General features: G+C 36.8%; 1 protein-coding gene across 1 annotated transcript in view; it reads right to left on the minus strand.

The window, feature by feature from the left end:
* Window positions 1-411: 411 nt before the first annotated feature.
* Window positions 412-15,858, minus strand: part of ryr3 (ryanodine receptor 3) — a 78,278-nt gene continuing 62,831 nt past the window's right edge. The window contains 29 exon segments of the mRNA XM_046836555.1: window positions 412-756; window positions 851-902; window positions 994-1,094; window positions 1,637-1,701; window positions 2,145-2,301; window positions 2,483-2,617; window positions 2,970-3,116; window positions 3,946-4,006; window positions 4,092-4,219; window positions 4,299-4,341; window positions 4,422-4,552; window positions 4,633-4,821; window positions 4,953-5,039; window positions 5,198-5,366; window positions 5,500-5,540; window positions 5,781-7,078; window positions 7,163-7,244; window positions 7,373-7,477; window positions 7,636-7,764; window positions 7,851-7,939; window positions 8,105-8,185; window positions 8,969-8,986; window positions 11,433-11,506; window positions 11,602-11,678; window positions 11,770-11,849; window positions 12,054-12,153; window positions 12,702-12,758; window positions 12,876-12,927; window positions 13,034-13,146. Of these exon segments, the coding sequence (XP_046692511.1) occupies window positions 661-756; window positions 851-902; window positions 994-1,094; window positions 1,637-1,701; window positions 2,145-2,301; window positions 2,483-2,617; window positions 2,970-3,116; window positions 3,946-4,006; window positions 4,092-4,219; window positions 4,299-4,341; window positions 4,422-4,552; window positions 4,633-4,821; window positions 4,953-5,039; window positions 5,198-5,366; window positions 5,500-5,540; window positions 5,781-7,078; window positions 7,163-7,244; window positions 7,373-7,477; window positions 7,636-7,764; window positions 7,851-7,939; window positions 8,105-8,185; window positions 8,969-8,986; window positions 11,433-11,506; window positions 11,602-11,678; window positions 11,770-11,849; window positions 12,054-12,153; window positions 12,702-12,758; window positions 12,876-12,927; window positions 13,034-13,146 (3,957 nt within the window). The 3' untranslated portion in view covers window positions 412-660.

Raw genomic sequence — 15,858 nt, forward strand, 5'->3', positions numbered from 1 at the left:
TATAAGGCGTTGCATATTATATGTTGTAAATGCTCATTCATTAGTTCAATAACAAAGAAAAGGATGTTGTGCATATTTGTTTATTCACTCAGCGTGTCTAAAGAATAGATCACTCCAAAATATTTCAGCTATTAATGATAGGTAGCTGGTAGGTTCCTGTTAGCACCGTGTGAAATACAATGGGCCAACTGGTCCTAACTCGCATTAATCACTGAAAGCTCTATTTGATGTAATTGTGTGTGTGTGTGTGTGTGTGTGTGTGTGTGATCTTTATATTTATATATTTTTTTTTTTTTGTTAGTTTTTTTTGTTTTGTTATCAGGTTCATGTGTGTGCTCTCAGTTTAATGTGCAGTGTATTTAAATACCAGCACATAAAAGACAATAAAATGTCAAAAGTACTAGTAAGGTCTTAAGATTAAATGTCATGTTTAGGCAGGTTGGATTATGGCACCATGTTTGTGTTAGAGGTCTGAGTTAACATTTCACATTTGTGGCTCAATGTCTTAGTCTTGATCAGGTGGACAGTGTCGTATCCTGTAACCGTGCTTTATAAATGAAAATGGTGGTCAGTGTCATGTTTTTCTCTAGTTAGAACTTCTTGTTTAGGTTGCAGGTTCTAATCTCGTTAGCATGCGGGTAAAGGGCAGTCACATTCCCTCTAACCCAACTGGTCCTCGTATTGCTTGCGGAAGCAGTCTCCAGCAGGGAAGAAGTCCCAGCACCTCTCCTGATACATCTTCCATACATAGGACTCCTGTGGATAAAAAAAGAACAGCACAATGGCAGCACAACCTTTACTGTCATTTATATCTAAATCAAGAGAGGAGAGGCGTATTCTGTAGACGCACCTGACCCGTATGTTCAGTTTCATCTTTATTAATGAGATACATCAGGAAGAATCTGTCCAAGAAGAAACAAAAAATAAAAGGCTCATGGGTATTTTGCAGTTGATTTTCAGACTTTGTAGGTGTCATGAAGAGTGTTAACTTACAGATAGTTGGCCAGGTTGTGTTCTTGTAGAGTGTGGGTCTCAAAGCCATGCGGTGTGGTGTCAAAATAGTCATTTCCAATTCCACAGATAAAACATTTAGTCTAATTTCGGAGGATAAAAATATGATTTAGTCTTCACATTAGTTGGGTAAGGAGTAAAACATGACTGAGCATATATTGACAATAGCAATTATAGGGTGACTGGAAGTAAGTTTGCTTTTAGTAATCAGTGTTTCAAACCTCTTGTACAACAATTTGTCAATCCTGATTTTTATCTGTTTATTAGGCTGCCTATTCTTTTTTTTTTTTTCTTCTACTGGCTATAGTGTCTATTGCAGCTCATTGAACCATCGGATTTAAAAGTTTGATATTAAAATACATTTTCCCATAACCTTTAATCAAAAAAACAGGTTGTGCACGTGGAATTCAGCAATGCATCAAAATATAATTCCAAAAGGTACACATCTTCCAGGACCGGGCTCTGAATGCACCCGACATTTTTGACTGCCACCTTATGGTCAAGAACTGTAACAACTTTAATGTTTTGTTCTTATATTATTTAAAGATTTTGTGTTAAATTCACTTATAATTCCCTGGAGTATGCTGCGGGGGGAAAAAGCCTACCACCACCACAAAGCCCTTACCTCCATGTCCTCCTTCACTTGCTCTTGCTGATCTCTCAGCTCACCAAAAGCATCAATGATCAAACCTAGTTTATGAACAAAGGAAAATTGCAGTAATGACATCCAGTTGCAAAGTGCAGTTTTATAAGATGATAAAACAACAAATCCAAATGATTGGCTTCAATAATATCAAGTAAGAAAAATAAGTCTCTACATGTTGACAGGTGGATTGACTTCATATTAACATACTTATGCTGAGACAGGTTTTATGTGAAAGATCTGTTATATCAGTAAGGCAGATTAAATTACCAGTTTTCCAAAAAATATTTCAAAGTACATCCAGTCTATTGTTAGGCCAGTATGAGCTCGATGCATCCCTAACCTCAGACCAATGATATGGCAATTCTATGAATTCTCCAAAGATGTATAGAAACTTGACTGTGGCATTTATGTAATTGGGCTATTGGGGTCTTTAGACAGGCTCCATACAAGACAAACAAACTCAACAACAATTATCACATGAACTTACCCTGAATGATGGCCAACAGGATGACAATGACAAAGAAGAAGAAAGTAATGTCAAAAAGGATGCGGTAAAGTTCATATGGGTCACCGGCTGGGTCCTCAATCTCATCACCGATACCTCCACCAGCTCTCACACCCACATACATGTGGAACAGGTAGCACTGAGGATCAACAGGGAGGTCATTCGTTTAGCTATTCATTAGCAAATGGTTCTTAAACCAATAACAATAAATCATGTTCCATCATTTTTATTTCTTTCCAGAAAAGTATACCCAATTACTTCTTTCTGGGTAATAAATATTTGCTTCCAAATGCAAAACAAGCAACTGAGTCCTAACTCACAGTCATCATATCGTCGCACTTCATGTCTGGTTCATCCTCATCCTCACTCTTGTTGTAGAACTTGCGGAAGAAGTTGAACGCCACAACGGTGTACAGGTAAACCACGACTGCAAGCAGGCCCACAGTCAACACCAGCTGTTTAAATAAGAAGTAGAGGGGGGTGTCAATTTACACATAGTACAGTAATCCCCCATTTATTGTGGTGGTTACGTTCCAAAACTGCGATAAACGAAAAACTACGACGCCACCCCAAAAATATTATTTTATGTGTATAGTACTGTACTGTATTTAAATTTTACTTCATTTTATAATTATTACGTCATTATTTCAACATACAACTCAAAACCCAAACTAATTATTTAAAAGTTAAGGAAAATGCAATTCCCCGATAAACCGGGGAAAAGATTCAAACCGCGGTAAATAATGGGATTAATGTACACACTTTGCATTTAAAAGCTGAAGTGCACCCCTGGTGGTAGGGACTTGCCTGCTTGCCGTTGTGAGTTACAGAGGACAGGATAGTTCTCAAGGTCTTGAAGCCCATGGCAATATCCAGCAAGTGAGCAGCAAAAAAGAAGTTGTTGTAATGGCCCAGAATTGACATGGTGGTGTACCAGATCAAGTAGAGGAAAGACTGTAACCAAAGATATTTTTGGATGAGTGTAAAATCACAGACCACTCATTTTGAAACATATGTATACCTTGTATTCATGCAATTTTCCAGTCAATTCGATTCACTTAGTTTTTATTTGTATAGTGCTTTTAACAATGGACATTTTCTTAATGTAGCTTTACACAGATAAAGAAGTTATAGCGTTAGAATAGCCCTGTAAGTGATCTATGTTTATCCATAATAAGCAAACCAGTATGGCTTGAAACATTGTATGAGGAAGAAACCTTGAGAGGAACCATCTGGGGTGGCACCGAATGAGTTCATTACAGTTCCATCATTGTTGAGGTGTGTTATAAATTCTGTAAATGTTTATAAGAGTCTGAAATGCTTTACTGATCACCACTGTTGTAGAGTGCTTATTTGAGCTCCTGTAGTATTCCTGTGAGCTTGAAATGGTCTGGTTATTCTTTTCTGCTCTCTATCATCAACAGTGTATATGGCTGCATGGCCACCATTCACTGGATGTTTTTTTGCATCATTCTGTGCAAACTGTAGAGACTGTTGTGCTTGAAAATCCCTGGAGATCAGTTATTTTGAAATAATCAAATCAGCCATCTGGCATAATCATGCCATGGTCAGTCATTGAGATCACACTTTCCTTATTCTGATGTTTGATGTGAACACGCTCTGAAGTGCTTGGCCTATATCTGCATGATTATATGCACCACACGATTGGCTAACTGGACAACTGAATACATGTGCAGGGCTATTGAAGTTTCCAGTGAGCATATAAGCCTTAGTAATACGTAAAGCATATGTTATCACAAGGCTGTTTTGGTGTTTTACATACATTATCAGTTAGGACAACTCCCATTTTCCAGATGTGGTACTTTGTGTCAATAGAACTCAACCTGCAAATGAAATGTAGAACAGTGTCTCAAACAATGTCCTTTTGTAAACCTACGGTTCATTTTAATTTCTTTGATTCAAGCTTACCAGGAAAGCAGAGAAGCCTCTTTCACCACAGCTTCCTCTGTTGGATCAAAGTCAAGTGCACTCTTGTCCAGACCAAGAAGTTCAGCAATACGCTCAGCGCCATACAAATCTCCATATTTATTTATGACCTGAAGGTGTGAGTTACAGCAGGACATATTCAATCTCAACACTGTGCAGAGATTTATTTTATTTGAAGATGTTCCATACCTTTCTCTTGACAAATTTGTCCCAGTAATTATTAGGGAAAGACCTGAAAGAAAAATGATTCATTTGAAAAAGTCCCAAATATTTGACATTGTTTATTTGAATATGTTTCTAAATAGGCCCTACGGTGTGGCAATGACCAAACGGTCCCATTGACCCTTGATGTCATCATCAGAGGGCTGCTCAGTGATGTACAAGCCATCAAATTCAAGTTTCCTTGCGATCTCTTTCTCTCGCTTAAACACTACCAACGGCACCTACACCCAGAAAATATAGCTTTTTTTTAGTATTTGAGTAAATTATTTCCTTGTGGCATTGTGATGAAGAAAGAACTTACCTTCAGGCAGTAATATCCCACCACACAAAGAAGAGAAATAATTGTATGCAGTACAGCCAAGAAAGTCAGAGTAGGTGCCATATAGCCAGTGCTTTCTTGAAGGACATAGAATTCTATATCGTCTTCATCTTCATCATCACTACCACCCCAGGACTCCTCCTCTTCCTCATCCTCAGCTTCACCAGTCACCTACAAAAAACGATAAATAAATAGCAAATAATTAATCATTTAAATAATGTTTTAAATGAATGAATGATACAATTTTCCTAATTACATACATTAATTAATAATCATTAAACCAAAATCAATGTGAAGCAAACCTTGTAAAAGAGCAGGATGAAGTTGATTGCAAATGCTACAAACAATGCCAGCATCCGAAGATTGTAGAAATTACGAGCCAAGTAATTCTGAAAAGTCAAAAATCAAAATCTTCATAAAGATGGAATGAACATGCAACGGTCCAATTTTACAATAAACAAAATGTCCTGAAAATTATAAAAAATAGTAATAGATTTGTATGCAATTCATGTCAATTAACTGAAAAGCCGTTATATTAATCACTTACTAGCATCTTGGTCTTGTAGACTTCAAGGCCAGCAACGAAAGTTCCCATTAAAGCAGGAGATTCCTCCTTTGATGAGCCACGATGTTTTTTTGAAATTGGTGCCTCTTCCACTTCTGGCTCTTCAGGCTTTTCCTCTTTGGCCTTATCTTCTTTTTCACGTTTCTCAGTGCTGTCAGTTTAAAGTTCCATTCATATGTAAAGTTCGTTTAAAAAAAATTAAAAGTCATATTTGCACATTTGTTACATTGTCAAAATGATCGCAGTACACAGTAGTCTTTAAGTACATAGTCTTTAAGACTTACTCAGCTTTCTCAGGTTCAGAATCCTCTGCTGCAGCTTTCTGCTTAAAGCACAAAACAGTACCTTTTTATTATTTATACTGCCTACTATATAGAGAAAACAAATTATGCTCTCCTGGACTCCCAGACACATTTTCAGGATCAGACTCATGATTTCCTAACTAGACTAAACCTTTTACCATTTCAGATTTGGGATCCCATATTTTTATTATTTTCATGCAGAATGTCAAAATGACAACATTAACATGTATCTCACATACTGTATCTCTTGAAGAAATGCACACCTGTTGCTTCTTCTTTGCCTCAGCTTTAGGGCTGGCTTCTGTGCTAATTTCAGAGACATCCCCAAGTCCAGGCTCCTGTCCATGCTTTCCTTCTCGCTTAGTTGGTGGACTTATAAGATCTATGATTGCATCAGGTTCCAGTTTGTCAACTGGGCCAGCCATCTGTACCATTTCTGTAGCTACCACTATTTCACCATTCTCTGTTTTTTCTGGCTCCATGACATCACCATGAATTCCAAACTGAGTGGGATCTGGCATGTTGCCCAAGATGTCTGTTACCTTCATGTTTTTAGCCCCTTCAACAAGTCCTCCTCCAAACATTGAGGACCAGATTATATGAAAAAATCCAAAGATCAGGCTAAAAATGCCTTTAAAAAAGCCAGTGAAAAGCATCCAGAAGAATGAAAAGAACCCTAAGATCATTTCCTTAATGGTTAGTTTCTTACACTTCTTGAACTGTTTACGCATGTTCTTGAGGGTCAGCATTTGACGGAAGTTGGATACTTTTTTCTTCATAGAATTGCAGGCAATGGTGAATGCTGAAGCAGACTCGAGGGACTGCTCTTCCTCTTCAGACATATCCTCCAACAGACTGTGTGGTTCTTCCTCCTCTTCATGGCGTTCTGCAACCCCTGGCTCAGATATCTGCGAAGCCAGTTGCATCTCAAAAATAGTGTCTTCACAGAAGTTTACGAACAGCTCCATCTTCTCACTTTCACTGCCCTCATTGACCATGTCAAAAATGAACTGCCGCTTGGACTCCTTCACCTGAGGCTTCTCCCACTGCTCTTTGCTAGATTCACTGATCTCAAAGTAGACACGCTCAATCCGCTTGGCACCTCCCATGATCTCGATACGGCCCAAGTAGGGCTCAAAGTAACTAAGTACACACTCAGCCAGGTCCAGGAAGGTAGCGAGGCGTGCATCATGGGGCATGTGCTCAGACAGATTGGTGAGCAGTACGGCCATATTGAAGCCAATATCCTTGGCTGGTTCGTGGAAACGTTCCACAAATTCTATGTAGTTAAACATGTCATTTTCATCAGCCTCGGCACAAGAGAGAAGAAACTCAATCTCAGATTGTGTGTACTGCTTTTGGCTCTCCATTGACTTCTGGAACTCCTTTTTAGAAATAATTCCTTTCCCTTCAGGGTCGTACTCTTTAAAGTTATCAGAGGTAGTAAGATCCTTCAGCTTGAGGAACATATCGAAAAATTTGAGGATCATTTCAACGTTACTTGAAGACTCCACTAATGTGTCAACCATCTGTTTTCCAATTGTACCATTCACCACATTACCTGCGAACAAAAAAAATTACTTGTTGTGTGCATTTGTTTTCACAAAAGCATTATTTTGCAACTTGTCTGCTGAAAATTGCCTACCCTCCAGAAGAGATAACATCATAACCACCATATCCTTCTGCAAATCCATTAATTCTTTCAACAGCTCAATCTGGCTCGAGTCCTGCACAAAGCCAAAGTGAAATTCTGGTGCCATTACGAAAAACTACTAGCAAGTAAGTTTAGCTATGTGCAAAAATAGAATGTTGAATGTATTGGACCATCCTACACAGAGCATATACGTGGGCTTACCTGTGATAGTTTCATTTGCATGTTGGCAAACACATGCAGGAATCCAACCACAGCATCCCACAGCCTGCTATGAGCCAGACTCTGCTGGTTCCCAATACAAGGACCCTGAACAGGAAAAACAATTACCACCTACAATGCAAATGCATGTTGCACTTGACCAGCTGTGTTTTCTCATTTAATTTGAAGCATACCAAGACCACAATTACATTTAAAACACCCTGCTAAGTCACTGCCAAGCATCCCTGCAGCTAATTGGTAAATACCTGAATGTACTCAGTGAGTGAATTGAAGATCTGTTTAGCTACTGCCAATGCTTTGGAGAAGTTCAACTGTCCTTGATCATCAATGATGTCTTTTCCCGAATAATACCAGTAGAAATCACTTATTGATTCCTGGAAACCAAGACATTTCATTATACATCGCTATAGTGTCGAGATACTACTGTGTTTAGATCTAGTTATTCATATGTGCCTGTTACCTGCAAACGTAGGAGGTAGTCCACTGTGCTAATAATAATGTTGACTGTGGTTGTATTTCCAGTTTGAGTTCGCAGAAAATTCTGGAAATCTGTTGAGTGTTTAAAGTAATTTATTGCAAACCAACACAGAATTACTAAAAAATACTGAGTTACTTAATAATAATTGAGTAACTTACTAAAGCAATCAATAAAAAAACAACACCATAGACTACTGTAATAAATCCCTATATTGAATAAATAGACAAGATTCTTACCATTATTGTGGCCCTCGCATAACAACTGCAAAAACCTAAACAAATCCTTTGTAAATTCATCATTTTGTAGTACTTTGGAACCTTGAGAAGATGGAAACAAAGATGGAAATAGTCAGTGAAGCATGCTGAAAGCTAATAGCTTTCAACATGAGTGTCAAAGCAAGCGTGATCAATTGCTTCACTAGAACCTCACAGCCCCAAAATAAGGAACTTTAGATTGCAGGCTTGCAACTGCATCCAAAGAGCTGACGAGAAAAAGAACTGCTTGGAGATTAATACACACAACTGAAGGAGTGTTCTTAAAAGCTGGGGTTAGCAAGGTTTCCTTCACAAGTATCACACAGCACATGTACATATTTAATATTTAAAAAAAAAAGGTCACAGTAAATGTGGATCAATATCAAAATAAATATTACTGCACTGTATTACTTTCATTAATGCCATGTCATATACTATGTCATATTTGTGAAAGGATACACAAAACCAGCTGTGTGAAATAGGCCCCAGATTCACAACTTATAAAAAAGCTCACTGTTTATAACTTTGAAGCGAATTTGACCTGGAATAGAGCATTAATCTAAGAGAATGTGGTGTGATAATAAGTGCTAAGTAATATTATCCAGGCTGGACTCAGTTAAGGAACACATTGTAGTTTAGTACCAAAATAAAGCCATATAGTTATATTGCCTGGCCCTTTAGCTTTATTCTCTATGTTATCATGCATGAATATCTGTGGGACAATTTACTAAGAAAGCACATCCAGGTCAATGGAGGTAAAAGGTCAAGGAAAGATGATTTTTTTTTTTAATGGTTACATGCGTAGTGAGAGCAAAGCGAAATGAGGAGTAGCTAAACTGTATTTACCCCGCTCACTCACGTTGGCTGCCATCCAAGAATATAAAATGATAGAAGACACACAAAGTAAGCAGACATAAGCAAAAGAGAAGACACTGGAATTTAGACAAAAATGAGAGAATGTGACCATTTGTAATTAAGGAACATGCAGTTAATGTAAATGTTTCGTTAGATTAGAAGGAGATTAGAGATGTGTTTGATGGAAAGCTGATTGGTAAATCGCTTACAGCAGCACATAGCAGTTTGGCACATAGCGTATTATGTTTTATTAAGTTAGATTTGTTGTAGAATTGGTTTAGTTGGTTTAGTGACAAGTGAAATGTTACTGTGTGAAGTGCTTTTATTAATACAAATTCAGAATCATCCTTGATGGTTTCTTTAAAATCTCCTGTCATAATATTTAATTAAATCAATGAGCGTCCTTATAGCATTACATTCATAAATGAAACATATGTTTTATATATGCATCTTACATAATTACATTAAATGTTGGAAATAAACAAACTCATCATAATCATGAGAAATTGAGTTGATAGATGCCACACTGGCAGTACTGTTTAGCTTCGGTGCTGTCTCAGAGGTATTGCATTATAATTTGGTAAGATATTTGTATGGTGTTTCATGACATCATGTACATTTTCGACAAGAAATCTGACTGCAGAGTGACAGGAAGGAAAGAGCACCCAATCAGTACACAGGAAGAGTGAGTGTTTAAAGAGAGTAAAAGTATGTCATATACATGATTCAAAGACACTGCTTTCAGAGCTAATAGGTGTTTGGCTTTTTATTGGTGGTGGTGATGGTGAATATCTTTAAATATTTGTATTTCAAGCAATACAATTATGACAGGCTGGAAAACAAAATACAGAGGATTGATTAAAAAATACTCAAAGAACACAACTTGAGTAAAAATGGGACATTACCAGGCTTCACAATTTTGTTCCATACTTTATAGAATTATATAGCCATATAACTACTCAATTGTATATTATAGATAGAGTTAGCAGGCTCGCTTCATCAATCAGCTCTGGAACTAAGCAGTGTTTTAGAGTAAAGTCCTAACATTTACCCTGTGGTCTGATGGATGCATGCAGTGTGCTGTGAGATTATAGCAGAGCAACAATTTTCCCTTTAACCAGATCTTATATTTTAGCTAGCTAGCTAATGTTAATGCTTCATTCTGTAGCTTATGCTTATTATACCACAGAATAAGTACAATTACACCACAGAGTTCACAGTAATTGGTACTCAACTCAGAGCGTCACACTGATGTGAACAATAAAGTAGTATTCCTGAACACAGACGGTGTGCTATTTAGGCAGAGAACGTATTGCACAAAATGGAACACACCCTTGAATTTATATTACTTGGCTCAGTCAGACTCATAATTCTATGCTGTAGAGACAGCACATCACATCCAGCACATTAAGTTAAAATATAGATATATTTAATATGTAAATTCATGTAAAGCAACATTTTAAAAGCCTGATTTGTTTTGACTAAGAACCATCTCCTGGTGGACCTTCATGCATGTTAGAATATTCTTTGTTATCAGTGGCAGCTTGGCCATAGGTGAAGGTGGGGCATCAATGTACATCCGTTTTAAAATTCAAATTGCCTTTTTGAGTGAACAACAATTTATAAATGTTCAGTGATGTTCTCCATATTTGGCAATTTTGTCAAAATTGAAGACACTTTGCCCTATGTGTTATTCTTCGAACATTTTATTTAAGTTGGGGAGGGGCAGCAAACAGGGCATTTAATTATAATACCACCTTCAGTGTGTTCGCACACACTGTGACAACAGCAACTGGAACCAAACCTGCTTCATTAAACAGAGGAGAATGTGTTTTTCTTAATCCAATTGAAAGTATTCAAAATGCATGCAGCATCTGTAGTTTTTTATTGATTTCAACTGATTAGAAGGGATGTGATTGACAAGATTCATTGACACCGTTACCTAGCTAGCTTCATAACTAGCCAAGTTGTTCATGAATCATTGTACCAAATTCTTATAAAGTCACAAGAAAATTTAGTGATCAATATTTTGCTAACTAATAAATGCAGGAGTTAAACTTCTTAATCAATGAAGGAAATTTAATAATGAGGTGTCAGAGATGTTTAGTTTTAAGGTGTTGTTTAACTTCATGTTTTTTGCCTGTGTTGGGGGCTCTGGTTTTCATACCATACAAAACTTTTATGTTCTTTAGTTGTTTTAAATAAATGCAGATTTAGATGCTATCATTAATAACGTTGTCCTGCCCCACCAAAATCTATGGTCACAAGTCGCTCCTGTTTGCTATTATTTGATTTCAGTAAAATCTGCCACTCTAAATAGAAATACCCAAATATGTCGAGTTTGGACAACATATTCGCAGCACAGCAGTGAGGACTGACTAACTAGGCATAAGCAGTGAGATTGTGCATCCGAAAATAATGTCCTCATCAAGTACGCTAAATGGTGTTGACTTACTTGAACCTTCTTCAGTCACCATTCCTAGACTCTCTGCTTTCTTTTGTCTCTCAAATGCATTCAGGTCCAGTACACTGATCAATAGAATACAATCAATAATGTCTAATAAAACACAGTAAATCAAATGAGAAATCAAATTGGTAAAAACAGGTTTGTAAATCTTACATACCTGCAAGACTGCATGAGTCCAGATAAACTTTTGAAAAACCCAGCATCTCTTTTTTCTTTCAGGTAGTCCAGCATTTTCTAAAGACAATAATTAAATAATATGAAAATAATTGCTTAACACTGTTTCACTTTCAATACATATGAATTGGTTTGCATTTATGCTCATCACCTGCTGAACAACTACATTGCCTCCATTGAGAATCGAGATGCCCAATTTTAGAGTGAAAGTCACCATAGAACCAAGTCGTCCTGAAACAAAACAGTAAGCCTGAACTATTTATATGCATATTTGAAACATCAGCAAAATTGTTGAGCCTAACAATGTATATACTGTAGATACATAAGATAACATAAGACTGGTCTGAGATTGAGTGTGAAAGAGAGAGAGAGAGAGAGAGAGAGAGAGAGAGAGAGAGAGAGAGAGAGAGAGAGAGAGAGAGTGGATGTATTTACCTTTGCTTGCACTGATCATCTGAAGTACCATCTCAGCTGCTCCTCGAGCATGCAGCCTGGCCTGCTGATACAGAATCTTCTGCTTCTCCATCTCCTTTTCCTGCAATTGAAAATATAAATGCATATGCACTGATCAGTGTAGTTGTAGCTAATTAACATTTTGCATGAATTTGGGGAATATTAATTATTCATTTGTTCTGTTTTGTTGGAAAAACCTACAAAAGAAACAAATTCAATTCAATTCAATTTATATAATGCTTTTAACAATGGACATGCTATTCATGTGTATGTAAGCAATTATGTTTCTTGCTAAACTAAGGTTTTTGTATATTCATAACATTAAGAACAACCCAGCACTAATTATTATTTTTTATTTTTTATTTCATACAAATCTTAACTCTTGATTAAACATTAGTTTGTTTTGGGCAATCATCCTAACCAAGCAAAATTGTAGCCATATTTGACAAGTAGACAGGTGTTAGCTTCAAGCTCTGTGGATTATGTTGCAAAATCTAAGACTTGAATCACTCCAGACAGCAGAGTAATAGGATTTCACCCATGCATCATCCATGCAGAATTTCTTTGACAGTGATAGTTACTTTCCTGTCTTTTTGCATAGATAAAGGAATTTGAACTTCATGCATGTACCTCAAATGTCTTTTCTTTTCCTTCTTCCTCCTCTGCTTCTTCATCCTCAGTACAGCTCTGTAAAGGAACCAGTTTACTTACTTACTGTTTTTGTATCCATTCATTTCTACTGTTCTTTGAAAATATTTAAGAGTAATTATACACATTTTTTAAATTACAGAATGACAGAAACACCTTTGCCATCATATCAGCGTACGCAATATACAAGGGATCTACATCCAGGACACTAGAGAATAGAGACAAAAAAGCATTACATTACTATTTAATTTCAACCATTTTTATTTAATATGTATATTAGATTATGTATGTGCATGTGGAGGATTGTATATGACCTTCTCTCAGTCAAGGCATTATGACTGAAGTGAAGGATGAGCTGGTTAAGAGGGTCTGGCTGAACCTCTGCCTCCGCTTCGTCCTCATCCTTTTCCCCAACCATAGGTGTTTTCTGCAGGCAGAGCCACGCAAGTCACGCAAGCCTTCAGCCTCACATTTCACACATTTACACACTAATGACAACACTTTTATTTCTTTCTTACAACAGTCTCTCACTCAGACACTTAAAACCACTGACTCACTCGCTATACTGTCATGAGGCAAATCCATAGGCATAAACTTTAAATATAAACACACAAAGACAAAGAGCACATTCTATAATATTTCAGCACACTAGCTTATACGAACAAGACTTTTACAACATATGTTTTATTCATTTAAAACAAGTCTCCTGCTCTCTAATCACTACACTCACTATTATTCATGCTTTTTTCACTCTTCAACTCAAACCAGCTGGTCCACACGTAACTCACATGCAGTTCTATTTCCACTTTCACATGATGGCACAATGAAATGTTATTTTAACAAAGTGTCTCTCATCCCTGGACCAAATGGACAGTAAGATGTACTTGGTACAATCTCAGTAGCACAGCATTAACATATTTAATTTGCTTCCAAAATTAATAATTATGTGCTATTGTATTAACTATGTTATGCCTGGGTATTTCATGTGTCTTAAAAATCAAGGCTGTAATTAAAAAAAGGTTTAAACCACTAAATAAACAAACACACACAAACAAACACACTTTTTAAATGTTGTCAATAATTGTCCATGTGCAAAAAACTGGAAATGTGTTTGAAGTTAAAATCTTATACAGAAATAAATGACCAGGATTGAATCAAGTTTTCTAATTTTCCATAGTTGAAATCTTGTTTTGTGTAGCCCTAAGGCCAGAGTTGAGAAGCACTTGTTTATGTGACATGCCAGGAAAGTGCATGGCCATTGCCAAATGTGATGCTCTGGGGAGGATACCATTAAGGTCATCAATGGCCATCTCATGAAAGACATGCATCGTTATGTGCTCATACATTAATGAAAATGGCAGTGCAGTGCGTGTCCAGTGAAGCGTAGTGATAACAGAAAATCAATGTTTTTTCTTTCTAGCTTTTTTTTTATAAACATTTTAATATTTTGCTGATGCTCATGTTAAATATTAGGCGTTACTCACAAAACCATTGTTTTAGCTAATTGAGCTTCAGTATGACCTAATACTGTATATACAGTTATTATGCCTGTTTTACTTTGTGTCCTAGCACTTAGGTTTATAAATAGGAATCAAACTATAATCTAGTTAATGAATAAGAACCAAGTTTAAAGGAATACTCCAGCATTTTCCAACAAATCTCTATCCACTGCATCCGTAGTGCATGTGTAATTACCACTAACATTTATTTTGACTCCTGTAATGAGAAAAGAACAAAAAAAAAAAAAAATTTAAGTTTAATTTAATCCTAAATCTAGTATTGAACTATCATGTATTGTAACAGCATCTGCCAAAAGCCTTAGCATCAGGCTTTCTTACCAAAGCTGTCCACATATACTTTTAACCAAATCAGTGGCAGGCGGTCAGAGCCAGCAAAGCCTTCTCTGCTGGCATAAACACTATCAGAAGCACTGACCTACATTTACAACATAAATTCTAATATTTTTTCCATGAAATTGTATTCATTTATTCCCAACAGTTTATTCTCTTCATTTCGTAGCGTTTCTCTTGGCCGCACTGCTTCCAGTACGTGTATGTGGATTTTTTGTCCAATCAGATTTCAGCCTCAATGTGCTGCCATGTCAATCTAATCTGCACAGGGCCTTCAAAGTCTGTACTGCTGTTTTTTTTATAGTCTCCTTAAGAAATAGCTCTGTTTCTTGAACCAATCAGATTTTAAATTCGCCTTACAGGGCGAATAGCGTCAGCATTTTTCCGTCCTTTGATTGTTTGGTCAGAGGGAAACTGTTACAACCAAGTTTGACCGGCAAACACGTCTGTAGCACTCTGCACACATTAATACATCTGAGTTAGACTTTTTGATGCCTACGGAGGAAGAGAAATTTATTTGGTCTCGGACATACTTAAAAATAAATTTTCAAGAAAAGCTAGACATCATGAGAGAGGTTGGCAAACCCTGAAGCTAGCTAGCATGTCTTAGCCCAGGAAAGAGTTTGTTCTCCACTTCCAGACCAGTGAATACGAGCGGTACCACTGGCTTACAGCCTCTGAGGAGCGGTGCAAATTAAGAGTCTGCATCTCTGGTGAGTAGGTTGTATTTTATTAAAATCTTTATGTTTTTGTCCTGTTGTTAGACAAATATTGATTCTGAACTGCTCCAGATGATGTAGGTGCACAGTTGCAGTTGTAGTGTAGAGGTTTGGAGTCTTAACTGGATTTCTTGCTTTAGTAAAATGGTATTCACCCTCCATATGTGAAATGCCTCTCTCTCTCTCTGTAATGCCACACGTTGTTATATTGCGTTTATATATTGTATTGATGGTTTTTATAATTGTGACGTGATAGTGGTGATATTAGGAGGTGGATTAAGTCGGATAAGTCCTCACTGAAGGCCCAGGTACCAAATGCATGACCCGCCACTGATCCTTTTGAAAAAATAATTATGCTGATTCAATTCATATTCATAGCAAATCCAAAAGTTGTGTCAGTCAGTCAAGTTTTTCAAAGCATTTAGACCATTACCTTTAAACACAGGCTCTGGCTATTATAAGAAAAAATACAGACTGAACAGAAGAGCATATTCTTTTGTTGTCTGATATATTACGATGCATCTTAAAATTAATACACTGTGTAAAAATTAAAAACAGACTTCACTACTG

Source organism: Silurus meridionalis, chromosome 23, assembly GCF_014805685.1.
Source record: "Silurus meridionalis isolate SWU-2019-XX chromosome 23, ASM1480568v1, whole genome shotgun sequence".
NCBI lineage: Eukaryota > Metazoa > Chordata > Actinopteri > Siluriformes > Siluridae > Silurus > Silurus meridionalis.